Source organism: Mustela putorius, unplaced genomic scaffold (assembly GCF_011764305.1).
Source record: "Mustela putorius furo isolate JIRA1106 unplaced genomic scaffold, ASM1176430v1.1 tig00003853_pilon_pilon_pilon, whole genome shotgun sequence".
Taxonomy (NCBI): Eukaryota; Metazoa; Chordata; class Mammalia; order Carnivora; family Mustelidae; genus Mustela; species Mustela putorius.
This window is the reverse complement of record NW_025422005.1, coordinates 87,480,913-87,497,177: the sequence shown is the minus strand read 5'-3', so window position 1 is coordinate 87,497,177 and position 16,265 is coordinate 87,480,913. Positions and strand designations below refer to the sequence as shown.

The 16,265-nt window shown below is 38.0% G+C and overlaps 1 protein-coding gene across 8 annotated transcripts in view; it reads left to right on the top strand.

The window, feature by feature from the left end:
• The first annotated feature begins 418 nt into the window (after positions 1-418).
• Positions 419-16,265, top strand: part of COL11A1 (collagen type XI alpha 1 chain) — a 208,736-nt gene continuing 192,889 nt past the window's right edge. For 4 of the 8 annotated variants that reach the window (XM_004775162.3, XM_045064914.1, XM_004775163.3 and 1 more), the window contains exon 1: positions 420-884. In XM_004775162.3, the coding sequence (XP_004775219.1) occupies positions 779-884 (106 nt within the window). In that variant the 5' untranslated portion in view covers positions 420-778. Of the gene's footprint in view, positions 885-16,265 lie in introns of all 8 variants that reach the window. The other 4 variants (XM_004775160.3, XM_004775159.3, XM_004775161.3 and 1 more) reach the window with 2 other exon arrangements.

Below are 16,265 nucleotides of genomic sequence, written 5' to 3'. Positions count from 1 at the left end.
GTGTGGCAAATCAGACGCTGGGCTCCTCCCCTCCCCCGCCGACGAACGAGAGGCTAACAGACGGGTGCAAGTAGACAAGTAGCTGTTTTTATTGAATACAGAAGCTCCTTGAAAACTCTGTGGGCTCCGGGGCTCTCCTGCAATTCCTTTCATTCCCAAAGTGCTGGAGCCAAGCACGCGTCCCGCGTAACTCCCTCCCATTTCTTCTCGGGGATTTGGGTAGGAGAGGAGGGAGGAGAGGAGAGGGGAGATGGGGGGTGGTTGGTGGGCTGGGCTTGCCCAGAGTCCTGATTCTTGGGCTGAGGGAGAGGGGGGCGGGCTTGCGGCCGCCCGAGAGGCGTGTGATTGGGTCTGACCCTCTGCCGGCTTGTCAGTTTCTCTCGGGGTAAGGGGGGCGCGGGAGGGGAGTGGGCGGAGGAGGGGGCTGCCCGGAGCCTCTCGTCCGGCCCACTGACGGCATGAAGCCTTTAGGGGCACGCAGTCCTCTCAGATTTTCGGTCGAAGCCCCTCATCTGCCTTCAGTCTGAAGGCAGGGCCCCGCAGAGGACGGATCGGAGGGTCCCGGCCGGCGGGGCCAACCGAGAGGGAGAGGAGGGGGCGAGACACAGGAAGGAAGCAAACCATCCAATTTTAAAGAAAAAGCCCTTTGACTTTTTCCCCCCTCTCCCACCTCAATGGCTGTGTAGCAAACACCCCCGACGATACCTTGGAAGGGACGAAGTTGGTCTGCAATCGCAGTTTCGTGGGTTGAGTTCACAGTTGAGTGCGGGGCCCGGAGATGGAGCGGTGGTCCTCTAGGTGGAAAACGAAACGGTGGCTCTGGAATTTCACCATAACAACCCTCGCACTGACTTTCCTCTTCCAGGCTAGAGAGGTCAGAGGAGGTAAGAAAAAAAAAAAAATGGTTTTGGGGAGGTGGGAGAGTGCCGTCGGTCTTTGTCATTCTGCGCCCCTCCCCCTCTTTACGCTTCCTCCCCCGCCCGACCCCCACCCCCCCCCCCAAAACCCCCAAACAATTGTCTTAAATGAAATCCAGATTGTAGCTGCCACCAGGTTGAAGTGAAGGCTGGAGAGAGAGATGGATGTAGGCGGGACAGTAATGGGAGAAGAGGTAGCAGGAAAAAAAGATCTGTCAGGCACAGAGCCTGCTGAAATGCCCTTCACCACTTTTCAGCCTCTTTGAAAAGAGGAAAAATATTACCTTGAACACAAGGGCAGTTGTACAAAGCTTTTGTTTGAGGAATAGTCCCTAGACTGCCCTTTGAACACATCTTCTGGTTTCTTCAGATTCTAGCTAATGGAAATATCTTTTTAAGGGTGAGCTGAGGAGAAAATATAGAGAAAGGGTATAAAATGAACCTTGATAAAGTTCTTTGTGTGAAACAAAGTGAGAAACAGGCTCTTTTACTTTTCGGGATATAAGAGAAAGCAGAGGTGATGAATCTAGAAGACTTGAGAAGTGTGTGTGTGTGTGTGTGTGTGTGTGTGTGGCATTTTGAAGAGATTTTAAGTGGAAAAAAAAAAATTGGCAGCTTCTAAAGAACGGGTGGAAGATAGGGAGAACACGGCTCCCTGAATTTCAGTCCACTCCTCTCCACTGTGACCCCCACCCCTACCCCCACCCCCCACTTCTTCTTGCAGGTTGGACGTGCAGTTCTCTTGGAGAATGATGAAACTCGCCAAGCAAACGGGGTGGGGAGGAGGACTAGGGATTGGGAGGGGAGAGGAGGGGGCCCGGGATGGGGTGGGAGGGAGAGGTGAGGAAAAGTTCCTACGTGGCACCACCAAATATTCAATGACCAGACCTGCTCAGAAGACTGCAGCCCTGTCAGTACCCAAGAAGGGAGAGCGACTTCACTCCTCCCCTCGGCCTCCTCCCTCCCCTTCCCCCGCCCTTTCCCGCAGAGGCATCTGGCTGGAGCGGTCCGTTAGGTGCCGTAGACACGACTGGCGGGCAAAGGCCTTCGGAGTTAACGGAGTCCAAACAGTGTAGAGTAGAAAAACGCGCTTTGTCGCGAGTGCGCAGAGAAGTGCGCAGGAAGGAGGGTGGCGAGGATTGGCTGAGGGAGAAATAAGTTGTCAATTCCAAATGCGCAGGCTTTAGCCGAAACCTGAGTCTGGCCCTGGTAGATGCCAAGATCGGAGTTCTCCCTAATGGGAATTAGCGCTCCCGGAGGCCGAACTCTGGGAAACCAGGTCTGTATTCCTTCCCCAAGCTTAGTGGCGCTCACCTTCCTGAGTAGCAGGCAGTGCTGGATTCGTCTTCCTCCTGGCTTTCCCTGGTAAATGCAGTCAGAGCCTCAAATTTAAATTTTGCTTCAATGTGGATGCAAGTTGTGCTCACTATTTTAATTTGTTCATCTCAATATTTTCAAGGATAAATGGTAGAGTCTTTGAAAGTGGAATCCATCAAAAGTTTGCTTTTTACCTTTGGTACCTGGTCACCAGCTGGGTTGGTCATTTCTGTCAGCAGTTCTGCCCTCTGCTGGTATTATTTATTATTTGGAATTTAAGCATCTCCCTTAGAACCTAGGGCCTCTTAAAAATCCTACAATGATGCTGGAAAAGGACACTCCCTTAAGAAAGTACAGATCTACCGTTTCTTTTTCAGCTTGTTACATACACATATGGACAAATGTATCACAATGCCAGCTCTTAATTTAAAAGTATAGAAACCAAACTTTCTTCAATGGAGATGGATGAAATATAAACTCAAGAGGCACCATTGTAGACATTCAGGGATTATTTCAGTGAAAATTTTTGTTCCTTTTCCACATTTGGCCTTCCTTAAAACTCTAAGGATATCAGAAAGGTCAAATTTCTACACTTGTAGTGCTTAAATTGTCTCTTTTCAATCTAGCTTCAGACCTGAAACACTTAATCATCCCAGTACCACATGAAGTAAATGCTGGAAAAAGAACATCGCTTATTATTTTAAGGGCAAATAATGTGGGAAATAGTAAAATTTAAGGATCATATGTTGTTTTTGTTAGTCATTTCTGACGAAATGTCTTGAACCTTCAAGAGTATTTGGATGATCAGACTCTATGATCCGGTATTTGCGTCATCAACTTGCTAGGTGCTTATTATTTCCCACTAAGTAATATTTACAAATCTACTCTTGTTGGCATTTTTGCCACTTAATAAACTTTTAAAAAGGAAGTAATAGTATACTAATTCTTAAAAAGGCAACACTGGTCTGAATCATCACACAAGGAAAAAATAAATCCAGTGTTCAGTTCTTAGGGTAGCCAGTAGATTTGCAGTTGAATTAACAATGGATATGATTTCATTCCAGTTCCTAAATAAAGGTATTATGTACTATAATTTATGATGTCGGTGAGATGTAGGGTGTGATTTGGTTGCTAAATCGAAAGGTAATTTAAAACAGCCTATTTTCATCTAAAATTTGTATTTCTTGGATTTAAGACATTAAAGTCTTAAGGAGTTCTGGGTTCATAATAAATCAGATTCTAAAAAAAGTGTAGTTAGAATCCTAAAACATCTACCTTACAAAGCGTAGTTTTTGGAGTGAATGAATTAAAAGAAAATTTATACTCTCACACAGAATCATATTATTTTACTGTGCAAATCCAAACTTCATAACTTGGTCATCTTTAACATGCCTATTAAATTTTTTTTAGTATTTATTATGATTTAGTATAAAAGAGTGTTATTTTTATAATATATTCATTTGCATTAACTTCAAAATTATGCTTATTATGCTTCATTTGTTTTCCTGTGGTTAACATAAATATTTTATCTCAGAAGTTTATAGATTTATCAACTTGGCAATTGCTTATTATAGACAGAACCTGAGATTTACCTGAAATTTATAGTGACTGTGTTGTGATTGTGTTCAGAGTGATGGTTTTAAGACTTCTAAAAATAAGTTAAGCTATAATTGAATACTAAGAAAAAATAGTATCTAATTGAATCATTTTTTACTAGTTAAAATTGTATTCAGTCTTTGGTGGTTAAGCCAATAGCGTGTCTTGCAAAAAGCTGATTAATTTTATGAGCACCTTTCAGAGTTTGTCAGCAATTGGTAGTGAGCCTTGCTGGAGTGTTTTGAGTGCCCAGGATCAGCAGGTGAAATGGTGCTGGCTTCCAGAGTATGTGCTAATCCAGCTTTGCAGAGAGATCAAGTTTGTCCCTGCGCTTACTTAATCATGAATCAGTTAAAAGGTCAGATACACTTCTGATAACAAATGCAGTGTCTACTAGGGTTATCTGTATTGTCTTTCCTCTTATTTTTTAAATAAAAATTGACACAGTCTGATAGAAAAACAGTAACGAAAACCAACTATCTTAGGAGAAGCATCTTCCTGTTTGTTTTACACAGACTTAGGTGTCACATATATATTCGATTAAATAATAGTCACTTTCCCAGAATTGTCTACTGGTTTTAAAATTAAGTTTCTTAATATCTTAAAGTGACGATTTGCTTCATAATAAATACTGAACTGAGACTATAAAAATTACTTTCTAAGAGGTATTCTCATATTTTTTAACAAAATTGTGAAGTTGCAAATGAGAAATGTATATACCTAGGTAGTATAATGACTTACAATTTATTTAATTAATATTTTAGGTTCTGTGTTTGCCTCAATGTGACTAACAGAGCATATTATTCAAATTAAGTTATGCCTAAAATATCACAAGGCAAACATGAATCTCTTTTCATATTCTTGGGTAGGATTTCTGCCAAAAAATAAAAATAAAAAATAAAAAACAAAACACAAAACAAACCCCCAAACTAAACAGTTACCTTTCTTTTTTTAAAAACTTGCTTCTTTTCTGAAAAAAACTCTCCTCACTCTGGTTAATTTATTGAAGCATTGCCTGTTTGGTAGTGAATGTTAATGAATGGACTCAAATCAAGCTTGGCTGAGTGTGTAATAAAAAGCTGAATTTTTCAAAGGAAGAAAGGTGTTTAGATTTTTTTAAGAGAATGCTAGAGATAGGAATTATTGTAGAGATTGTTTCCCTTTACTGTCTTCTCACTTCCCTAATGAGGAAACCAAGGCACAGAAAAGTTATTAGCTGAATGGTTTTTCTCATGAAAACATAAAAAATATTTCTATAATATTCAGTGTTTTTCTAAGTAAGTATAGTGAAGGTCTGCAATAGTGGTAAAAATATCTGCAAATAATGGTGGGTCTGAGACTTTATGGAATGACCAAATATTGCCTAACGGTACGTGTTGGAGTTTAATGAGAAGATGAATTGAGTGAAAATGATTGATTTAAAGAAAATCAGACAGGAAACCGAGTTGTAGAATGTGTTAAAAAATTCCTCAATTTCCTAAGTTGGGAGAATGGTGATTTTTGATCATTTATTTTGTTAATATACCTAATTATGTGATTCTTAGGATTATCGGTACCAGAGAAGAAAGCATAATAGTTTGTAAAATATTTTTTGTCTGTGTTTGTTGCTGGATTAGAAATGTAGTTTTTTACGTACTCTAAAGTTGTTATGGAGATCTGGGCACACTTCGAATTTTCAAGAAGCTAAGAAATTATACATTTATATAATATAAATATATTATAAATTATTTATTTCAAATAATATATTCATTTAATAATATATCTATGAGTTTATTATAAATGATGTCAAATTTCTATGCTTTCCAAGTTCATTTTAGTTTGATTGGATGGTATATACTATACATATGTATGGTTTTAGTCCTAAACCAGAAAATGAATTGATTATTACATGATATGGTTTGTTTGTTGAATAGATAATCTTTTCACAAACAAGTGGCAAACTCTGGGAAAATATAGGAGAGCATTTAGTAATGCAAATTCCAATTAATTTTTCTTTTGGATTGTTTTTAAAGCATCTGAGACTACATATACAACTTCTACCTCAAAAATAAATGGAACATTAATCTATAGGGAAGTAGACACTCCTAAGAGATTACATGATATTTGTTGTGCTGACAACAACAATGGTAGATCTAGTATTTCCACCAAATGAAGACTTTTCCTATCTTCAGGGAAAACAGTATATGTCCTTAGGATCCTGGAGAAGATACTGTGGAAGTTAATCTAATGTTTATACTCATGATCAGTGCTAGCAATTTATATGAGTACAGGGTTTTATAAGTACTGAGCTATCCCCATCATTTTATATCATTTTTAATTATTATACTTAGCTATTCAAAAGCCAGAATTCCATTGTATCCTAAACACACTTTTCTTTCCTCCTACCTTTGGAGAAATAATTAAGGGCAGTTGGTGTAATCATTAGGAATTCAAGGCAAGTACAGAGTGGGGGCTGAGAGTGATCTGCATTTCTGCTTTTACTCCTCCACCTCCCTCATTTGATACTGGGGAAATGTGACCAACCTGAGCTGGGAGTGGTGAGAGGAAACCAAACTTTGTTTTTGATCATTGAAGTTTTGCTCCTTAGCAAAGAAGAAAGAGAGGTATGCACGGATGTTATAAAAAGTTGCAGTGCTCCCTAAATTCTCTGCCTGTAGAGGCAACTTTAGATACAAATTTCAGTTTAGCTTTTGGTATACTCTAATGACGTCCCTAAATTTGGACATTTTTCTTCTAATTTCTCTTGCAATTTAATTCAGAATATAAACTTTTTTTTTCATTTTAACCTGTCTTCTGTATTATAATGTGTCTACTATATATATTTCTTTTTCTTGCAAAACCCTAATATAATTTTATTTTTGTAGGCATTTTTTTTTTTTTTTTTGTACTTTCTGTTATCTCAAAACTTGACTTCTCTAGCTGGTAGAGAAGATGAAAGCCGATTTTAAAGTGATTTAGTGAGCAGTGTCTGTTGGTTGCAGTCTTTGGCCTACTACTGACTTGGCTACTGGTTCTTTAGACATTGGCTGATCACCAGACCTACTGTTATCTGGTAAAATAAACTCTTTACTTGCTGCGCATGGAATTAGAGACAGTGCTATTAATTTAGGAGAAAGAACTCAGAGAAAAGAAAGGTTATCATATTTCAGAGTAAGAGACCAGCTTAAATACGACTTGACAATTGAGAACTAAAACAAACCTGTGTAAAAGTGCTTTAGCACAATCAACTTTTGCAATCCCTTCAAACCTTCTTTTTTTTCCGTAAAAAGCATTTCTTTCTTATTTTAAACAAATTTAATTGCTCTTGAATGGCCCTGTACTGTACAGGCAAATGAAGGTCCCTATTCATAGAACTGGAGCGCATAGAGTGTCAGTGGAAGCTTCCTTCCTCTGTCTGACTGGTAAACTGGCATCCGGTCTTACAGGCGTGAACCTTCCACTGTGTGAGATGGTTGGCTTTCCTTCCCCACTCAGCTCTTTGCAAACAACTTCCCAAAAGGATGACTGCCCGAAAGGGCAGAGGTTGCAATTCCTGACAAAACTAATAAGAAATTCTGAAAGCACTTTGCACTTTGTGCTCCTATTAGCTCTGCAGAGAAGGAAGAGCCATGCATATTGTACCACTATTTTCCCTGACCTCTCTCTTTAGGCTAGTGTCAACAGTGGAGCACACCCTCCTGTCACTCTTCTTTCTGATGAGTCTTCAGAATACTTCACTGGTTTCAAGAATAAATATATTGTGCAAATGGGTTAGCATGTTGTAGAGTGGCCTTTAGGACGGGACCCCTCTGTATGTCCCAACTGATGACCAGCTATTTCCCACCTGCCACAGACCTGGCGCCATTTACCTTGCCCTTCAGCCATGTTAAACCTCTTGCCAGTATTCTCCCCTGTCCTAGAACACACTATTCTCTTTCCCTCGAATATCTGTTCCCTTCTCGTCCATCTAGGAATTGTCTTTACCTACTTCAAGTTTTAGATCAAGCTTCATATCTCCAGGCAGATAGAATAGTAAGATCTAACCCTAAATGTACGCTTATTATTATGTGCCAGGTCCTGTTGTTAGCACTTTTCATGTAGAATCTCATTTCATTCTGACAAGTGCCCTGGAAGTACGCTAATATTTAAAATGTACACTTTATCCATAAAGGAACTGAAAAACAGAGAAGTTAATTACTATGCCTAAGGTCACACAGCTTCTATGTGTAGACCCAGGATTTTAATTTAGACAGTCTTGTTCCAGAGCCTGTGTTTTTGATCATTTGTTCATGTTTATTTTATCTTGTGTTCTGTTTCCACACAGCCCCCCTGACTTATGATTATAGTGCCCTGGGGCTTAACAGTAATGGACAGATCACGCAAAAGCACCACAGTAAGCACCATGTCAATTGTGTGCGAGTAACTTGAAAGCTACCAAGGAGAAATTTAAAGAGGACTTGGCAAAAGGCATTGTTACAATTCAGGTATCTCTTCAGCTTGCATTAGTTTCAGTGGTGGAGGCCATAACGCTCTTACCATTTTAAGAACAAACCTAAACCCTAATGATGGTGAAGAATGCTAAGGGCTGTTACTGGAAGCCAACAAACGTTACTTTGTTTCCTCTGACTTATTTAAGGAGAAGTTGACAGCTGTATCTGTTAGCATTCAAGGGTCAGATTGGGGTTGACTTGGTTTCATTAAGTAATAAGGACACTTACAAATTGCTGCCGGTTCTAATCAGGATCCATTGCAAGGAACCACAGGTGTTTTTTTTTGTTTTTGTTTTTGTTTTTTTTTTTTAAGATTTTATTTATTTATTTGACAGACAGAGATCACAAGCAGGTAGAGAAGCAGGCAGAGAGAGAGGAGGAAGCAGGCTCCCTGATGAGCAGAGAGCCCGATGCAGGGCTGGATCCCAGGACTCTGGGATCATGACTTGAGCCGAAGGCAGAGGCTTTAACCCACTGAGCCACCCAGGTGCCCCAGGAACCACAGGTCTTATTCCACTCTGGGAGACTGATACATGGCAGTATACCTATTACTTTCAGTACAGAAGTGTCAGATCTGGTTATCTAAAAGCTGTTTGGAATATAATCAACCGGGAGATTGTTAACTAAAAGATACATAGTTTGCAAACAAAACAAAACAAAACAAAAAACCATTATTTTAAAAATTACTCATTTATCTGTTAGTCTTCCTGTAGGAGTTACTGGGAGATAGTAACTATGATTTGGTTTTATTTCTGTCCTCAGGGTCTACCAAGAATGCCAGAATGCACAGGATATAATACAGTCACTATTTAGATTGCAAGCTATCTTCTTAACTTTGCCCAGTGGACTGGAACATGGTTAAACCTAGTTAACTCGGGAGTGGTGTGAAGGGACATACTCATGTCTTGTCGTTAGCAGTAATTACATCCCTCCCTCTTTCTTCACTTTTTCTCTATAAGTGAATGAATTGGGATATCCCTTGAGCTTTCCTCATTTGGAGAACAGATTTTGCACATTCTCTTCAAAGACACTTCTAAATATTTGAAGCTACTAATTGCCTATATTACCTCTAAAATTGTAGTTTGCTTTAACATAATAATCTCATAGAGAAAAACACCATATGAAGCCATATTTTTGTTTTGACAGCAACATAAATCATCATTTCACTGTCTGCTGGTGAACAAGAAAGTTTAAGGCAAGAGTGGTATCAATCTGTTGAAGTATTAATTGGGAAAATTCTGGCATATATTCATTTTGAAACTTTTATCTGTTTTGTATGTTGTTAGGGATTTCTGATTTTGCTTAATAATATTAGAAAGAGCAGCCTATCTATATTTTTACTTTATGATTATTTTAGTAAACTCATTCTAGAAAATAATCTGCATATTATACATGTATTATAATTATTATATTATGAAATGCCATCGTTAAGCAAGGAGTATATAAAGTTTCAAGTGCCTGATAAGAGATAGTAGTTGTAGAATTGTTTTAGAAGAATATAACCTATTTTTTAGATTCTATTCCTACCCGTTGTATATTTTAGTTACGCTAAAGTCATTAAGATAGATATCTTTGTCTGTTTTAGTGTGTCCCAAGCACACAGAGCAGAACCTGTCACATAGTATTGGATAAATCTTTGTTGAATGAAGTGAAAGTGTTGGTTGAAGCTCTAATGAGTTGCTCTTCAGTACCCTAACAACCTGAGATATAAGCTGGTATATATCTGTTATTGTCAGTGTCTACAGAAATGTATCAAACAGACTTTTGCTGATATTATTGTGATTTCCTGAAAATGTCAGTCTCTGCTTTGCCTCTGAGCAAGCTACGATCTCTACCTTGAACACTTCCAAACCACTTACCATTGCTTTTTACTTAGGATTTAGATATTATCTTCTAAGGGAATACCTTTCCTCAACCATAAAAACTGAGGTAGTTGATCTTGCATAACATTCTGAAGCACACTGTATTTACTCCAAACCTGAATATTTATCACCGAATATTTGTGATGCTAAAATTAAAACAGGGAATGCTTCTTTTTCATTCAGGCTTCTAGCACTATACCTGGAGTAGAATAGATGGCCAATAAATGTTTATCATATGGATTAATGACCTCATAAGCAAGGGATTATACTAAAGTCAAGAAGACAGGGGCAGTCAGCCTTGGCTTGCTATCACAATCATTTCCAGTCCTATCTCTGTGGATTTTGATTGAGTAGATTTTGTACAGAATCCAAGCATAGGTGCTTTATAAACTCACAGATAATTTTGATGTACATCCAAGGGTTTATGAATCTTTTGTATCAGGAAATAAATACACCCAAAGTTGGGAACATGTCTAGCTTGTAGAATAGGTCACTGGAAGTTACGTTAAAGATTATTTATCTGTTGTGTGCAAATCATTGGATAAATACCCAATTACCCAAGAGGAGTGACTCTGTAAAACTGATTTGGATAGATCAACTGCTTATGATAGAGATCATGCTTTGTTTTTAAATCCTTTTCTCTAAACCATGTAATAAAGTAAATGCCAACAATATTGTTTTTCTCAACATTAAAGTCAAATGCTTGTATTGAAACTTGAGATTTGAGTTTTATAATAAACATTTTAATAGCTTTGGCCACTTGTAAACCCGAATGCCAAGCTTTTTAAGTATCACGCCCTCAATTGGCATTTGTTCTTTCCTTCACCATCCTCAGAGTTGTGGTATTATTTCTCCTTTCAGTTTTCAGCTCATAGAAGCTTTTTATGATACAAGAGAGTTCAGGATTGAGGCTGTTCAATAACCGTGAAGATTAAATGACTCTCTTCTATGTGCAGTCGGTGTTAGGTGTCCTGACTACAGAAAGAGTATGTTTGTGTCTACTGACATGGCCTATGGTATGTGTGTTATCAGAAGAGCGCTGGGTTAGGAGAATAGGCTGAGGCCAGAAGACTGTATGGATACTTTTTTTCTGCATGGTACAGAATCATGGGACTAATTAAAAAATACAGGCATGCTGCTAAGTTGGTAGAGGCAGTGCCTACTTTGCTATCTCTGCATACTAGGTGGTTCCCTTTGATTGCAACCACTGGATCTTCTGACAAGTTACAAGGGAACTGAAGCCATACTGCTTTTTCTGGACTAGCCAGCCCACTGTAAAATCACCTGGGATTCTCCAAGACAATTAGTACATTTAAGTCACACTTGATGCAGGGTTATGGCCATTATGGAATTGAAAAATGTATGAATGCATAATCTTCCTGTCTTATAAGGGAGTACATTAAACAAAATGTGTACACATGTTTATAAAAGATTAGCCCAACACTTTAAGCCTTATATGTGATCATTCTTGTTATTATCCAACTTGTAGCATGTTTTTAGGACATAAATTATAAGTAGTTTTGTTTGTTTCTGAGGATTCATATGTGGGACAAAGATCTCTATGTTGATTGTTTTGTTTTGTTTTTGAGGATTTTATTTATTTATTCAACAGACAGAAATCCCAAGGAGGCAGAGAGGCAGGCAGAGAGACAGGGGAAGCAGGCTCCCCGCTGAGCAGAGAGCCCAATGTGGGGCTCGATCCCTGGACCCTGAGATCATGACCTGAGCTGAAGGCAGAGGCCTTAACCCACTGAGCCACCCAGGCGCCCCATATGTTGATTGCTTGAGAAAGTAAAATATTTATTATAATCTTTTTTAAGTCATAATGATTTCTTTCACAGAAAGTTATATCAGAGTTTTCAAGTAAGTATAATTAACTAATTATAGGTTTAGATAATGTTAATAGGCTGTATAGCTTTAGATAATGTTAATTATCTATAGCTTTAGATAATGTTATAGCTTTAGATAATGTTAATGGGCTGTCAACTCTCAAAGTTTTGTTTTTATCCCATATCTTTTCCCTGAATTCCAGACTCATATACTCAACTGCCTATTCAGCCATTTCCAGTGGAATGTATTACATTGTCTCAAAATTAGCATTCCCAAACCTCAATATTAGAACTCTTCCTGAAGCCTGTTCTGCTCACAATCTTTCCAGCTCAATTGATGAAAACACAGTCAGATGTTCGAACTAAAATACTCAAGAATAGCTTTCACTCCTCTTCTCTCATACTCTGTCCAACCCTTCAGCAACCCTATCTGCCATGTTTTCAGAATATATCCAGAATCCGACCTAGTACTTCATCTCTCGGTTCAGCATTCCAAAATTGACAAAATTTTATACCTCGAGGATCACAATTGCTTCCTCCGTGCTCTGTTCCACTCTAGTGCCCCAAAAGTCCGTTCTCAACGCAGCAGCCACAGTGGTCTGGAAAATTCGTTGGTTCATGTTACTTCTCTCTCTTCACCTCCAGTAGTTTTCCATCGCACCTGGAATACAATCTAAACTCTTTGTACATCCCACAGGACCTGTACAATCTGCCTTCAGCCTTCCTCCCCCTTATTTCTCTGACCTCATCTCTTATACTCCTTTTATTTCCTCTACTGGAGACCTAAGTGTTTCCTTGCATTTCCTCCAACTTCTCCCCTCTGGGGCGACTCCTATCTTTGGTACTTTGCACTTGCTATTCCTTCTGCTTAGAATGCTATGCTGTTAAAATATCTGGATAGAAAAGCCTCTTAGGCCTTGCTAGACTGTTCAAACATTATTTCCTTATTGAGGCCTTTCCTGTTTTTCTAATTTGATACTAAAATCCATACCTCCTCAACCCTCATTTAGGATTTATTTATTTTTTTCTTAGTACTATTCAAATATTTGTCATTTATAAAAAGTAACAACTTACTTAAATTTAAGGTGGAGATTTTATTTTAAGGCATTCTATCAAATGCAGAATTAGATGTTGTTAAAGTACAAGGAGTACAAATATTGCCTTAAAGTGTTTGGGCAGCTTCTAGGCCATTTTTATCCACATATTTGCCATAGTTTTTAACTTGATTTTACATATAGACATAGTCAAAGTCAAAATTCCACATAGAAAAGCTTTTTACTTATTTGATGAACATCATGCCCATCGATTCAGTTGTTCTAAGAGATTATCGTTGTATAGACGTAATAATGGGAGTTTGTTCAGCTGGTTTAACAGGGGAATAATGTGGGACTTGTGGTTACTTAAAAAGTAGATGGGAGATATTTAAAGTTGAAGACATAAAAGCAACTACAGAATAATATTGTTAAGGAAATGTACACACATGCTGATACTCAAAGCAGATCTATTTGTTATTCCCAATCAATACTAAATCTCAACTAGGATCACAGGGTTCACACATATCTCTCAACCACTGGGCAGGTCAGAATTAGAATAAACAGTCAATAGTGAGATGTGGATACAGTGGATTGTGATGTGAGTCACAATTTTTCAATTACTTCTACTTCAGAATATTTCATTGTATATTTATTTTACCCTGATCATTCCAATCTTGAATTTCACTGTGTAAGTGACTTCTTTTTAAGCTGATATTTTCATGGGATTGTATGGAAGTACCTTTACATTTGGTCATTGGATGTCTGTTTTCTGAAATGGTATTACCATCAGGCTTGTTAAGTGCCTGGTATTGATGACATTAACTACAAAATTCCTGAAACTTCAGGCTATTCTTTTACACATGTCTTTGTCCATGTTATTCTCAATTTGATGCTGTTCTTGGTTTGAGTATCAAATACCCAGTTTTTGTAAGATATCCATAAAAACTTGAGCCTTGAGATACTTGTTTATTTTATTCATTTTTTTCCTGAAGGAAAATATACTCTCTAAAAAATAGGTTTAACTATAAGAGACTCTTAATCTCACAAAACAAACTGAAGATTGCTGGGGGGAGGGGGTATGGAGTAGGTTGTTGGGTTATGGACATTGGTGAGGGTATGTGCTATGGTGAGTGCTGTGAAGTATGTAAGCCTGACGATTCACAGACCTGTACCCCTGGGACAAATAACACATTACGTGTTAACAAAGAAATTAAAAAAAAATAAATTGATGAATTGAAGTATTGAAGTACTGGTGAAAAAAAATAGTTTTAAAAATGACAAAACATGTAGGTTTACTATAGAATCCCATGGGGATAAAATGAACCTTAAACACTACCCATGCCCGGGAGTAGTTAGTGTAAATTCTGCAACTATAATCTTATAAGCTTAAAATTTATTAATGTTTTCAAGCAGTTCACTTCTCCCATTTTATACTTTTTTTGAGTACAAAGTTTAGATTATAGAATACAGACAAAAAGTCTAATTATTCAGCTATAAGGAGTTGTGTTGGGACAGGAAATTTATGTGATTTCTATTGACATTATTTGTGCCACACAGTCACTAAAAGATGAACTTTCATACTTCTTTTTTTAAACATGAAAGAATTTAGGTCAATGTGTTTTGTTTTTTAATATTCATGTTTGCAATACAAGATTGGTGTATAGCATACACGTGTTTGAAATAAATGAAGAAATAGTACCCGAGGTAAGACACTAAAGTATTAGTTTTTTAAAAAAGATTTATTTATTTATTTTAGACAGAGAGACAGAGCACATGAGTGTGGGGGAGGGAAGGGCAGAGGGGAAAAAAAGAATAGAAAATTTTCTGTTAAGCATGGAGCTCTATACATGTCGCTTGATTCCACAATCCTGAGATCATGACCTGAGCTGAAATCAAGAGTCAGATGCTTAGCTGACTGAGCCACCTAGGCACCCTGAAAATATCAGTTTTTAAAATATTTTAATAAATATCTAATATCACAGTTGCTTTATTTAATCGAGAGTTATGTTAATGTCTATGCAATAAAAAAAATTATTAAAAGGAGAAAATGCTAATGATAGCATATGGATGTCAGGTTGTGCAGCAGAGCAGTGATGGAGCAGTGAACATGAAGATGGGGATTTGAGACCTATCCGGTTGCATAAGCTACCAATGTTCCAGGCAATTTCCTGAAGTTGTATGTACTTGGGAAGACATAAGAACATGCTGGAGAGATTGCTCAGCACTACATAATGGTCATGGTCCATACCTGATGGACCTTTAGATATGGAAACCTGTTTAGTCTTCTGTTCATCTGTAAGGAGATTTCCCGAATTTGTCAGGGAAATGGATAGCAAGAATCAAGTGAATTATAACTGTGGGGGGAAACATGGGTGATGCTCACTGGAACTATTAAAGATGTTCAAGATGGTTGAAAACTTAAGGACATAGTGCTTTTAGATACTATTTTTACTGAGTGTTTACTGTGTGTTGGAAGAGGTTAAAATGCCTTATTTTCTTGAGTTCTCAAAATGAGGCTAAGTTGAAGAAACTAGGTTAGAGAGTGGGTAAGTAGGTTACCCGAAGTCATGCAGATAGTAAGTGCTTGGACTAGAAATTGAATTAGAAGTTAGGTAAACGTGGATTAGAAGTCGGGCAGTTCTAAGTATAGAAATGGAGTTATTAATTGTTGCCTAGTCACTTGTCATATCCACTTATCATATCCTATCCTAAGGAGTCCATTTGAGACTTTACTAAGAGCTCTTGTGATTTTAAATATAGCAAGGTATTGGTAATAGTTAAATTATAATAATAGTCACTTCACTCTCACTTTTTCTTTTGTTAGTCCTACATCCCACATGAACATGGTAGCACTCCTGGTTTTTTGATATTTATCTAGAGCAGCAAAGCATTTAATGACGGGGTAGGAGATTTTTTTTTTTAATTCATTTTTTTAAAGTTTGTTTTTTTCTTTTTTAAGATTTTATTTAATTATTTGAGAGAGAATACAAGCAGGGGTGCAGCAGGAAGAGGGAGAAGCAAGCTTCTGCTGAGCAGAAAGCCTGATGTGAGGCTCCATCCCAGGACGCTGGGGTCGTGACCTGAGCCGAAGGCAGATGTTAACTAACTGAGCCACCCAGGTGCCCCAATATTTTTTTTTAAGGATTTTATTTATTTATTTGAGAGAGAGAGTGTGTGTGTGTGCAAGTGGGGAGAGGAGCAGAGGGAGAGGGACAAACAGATTCCCCACTGAGCTTGGGGC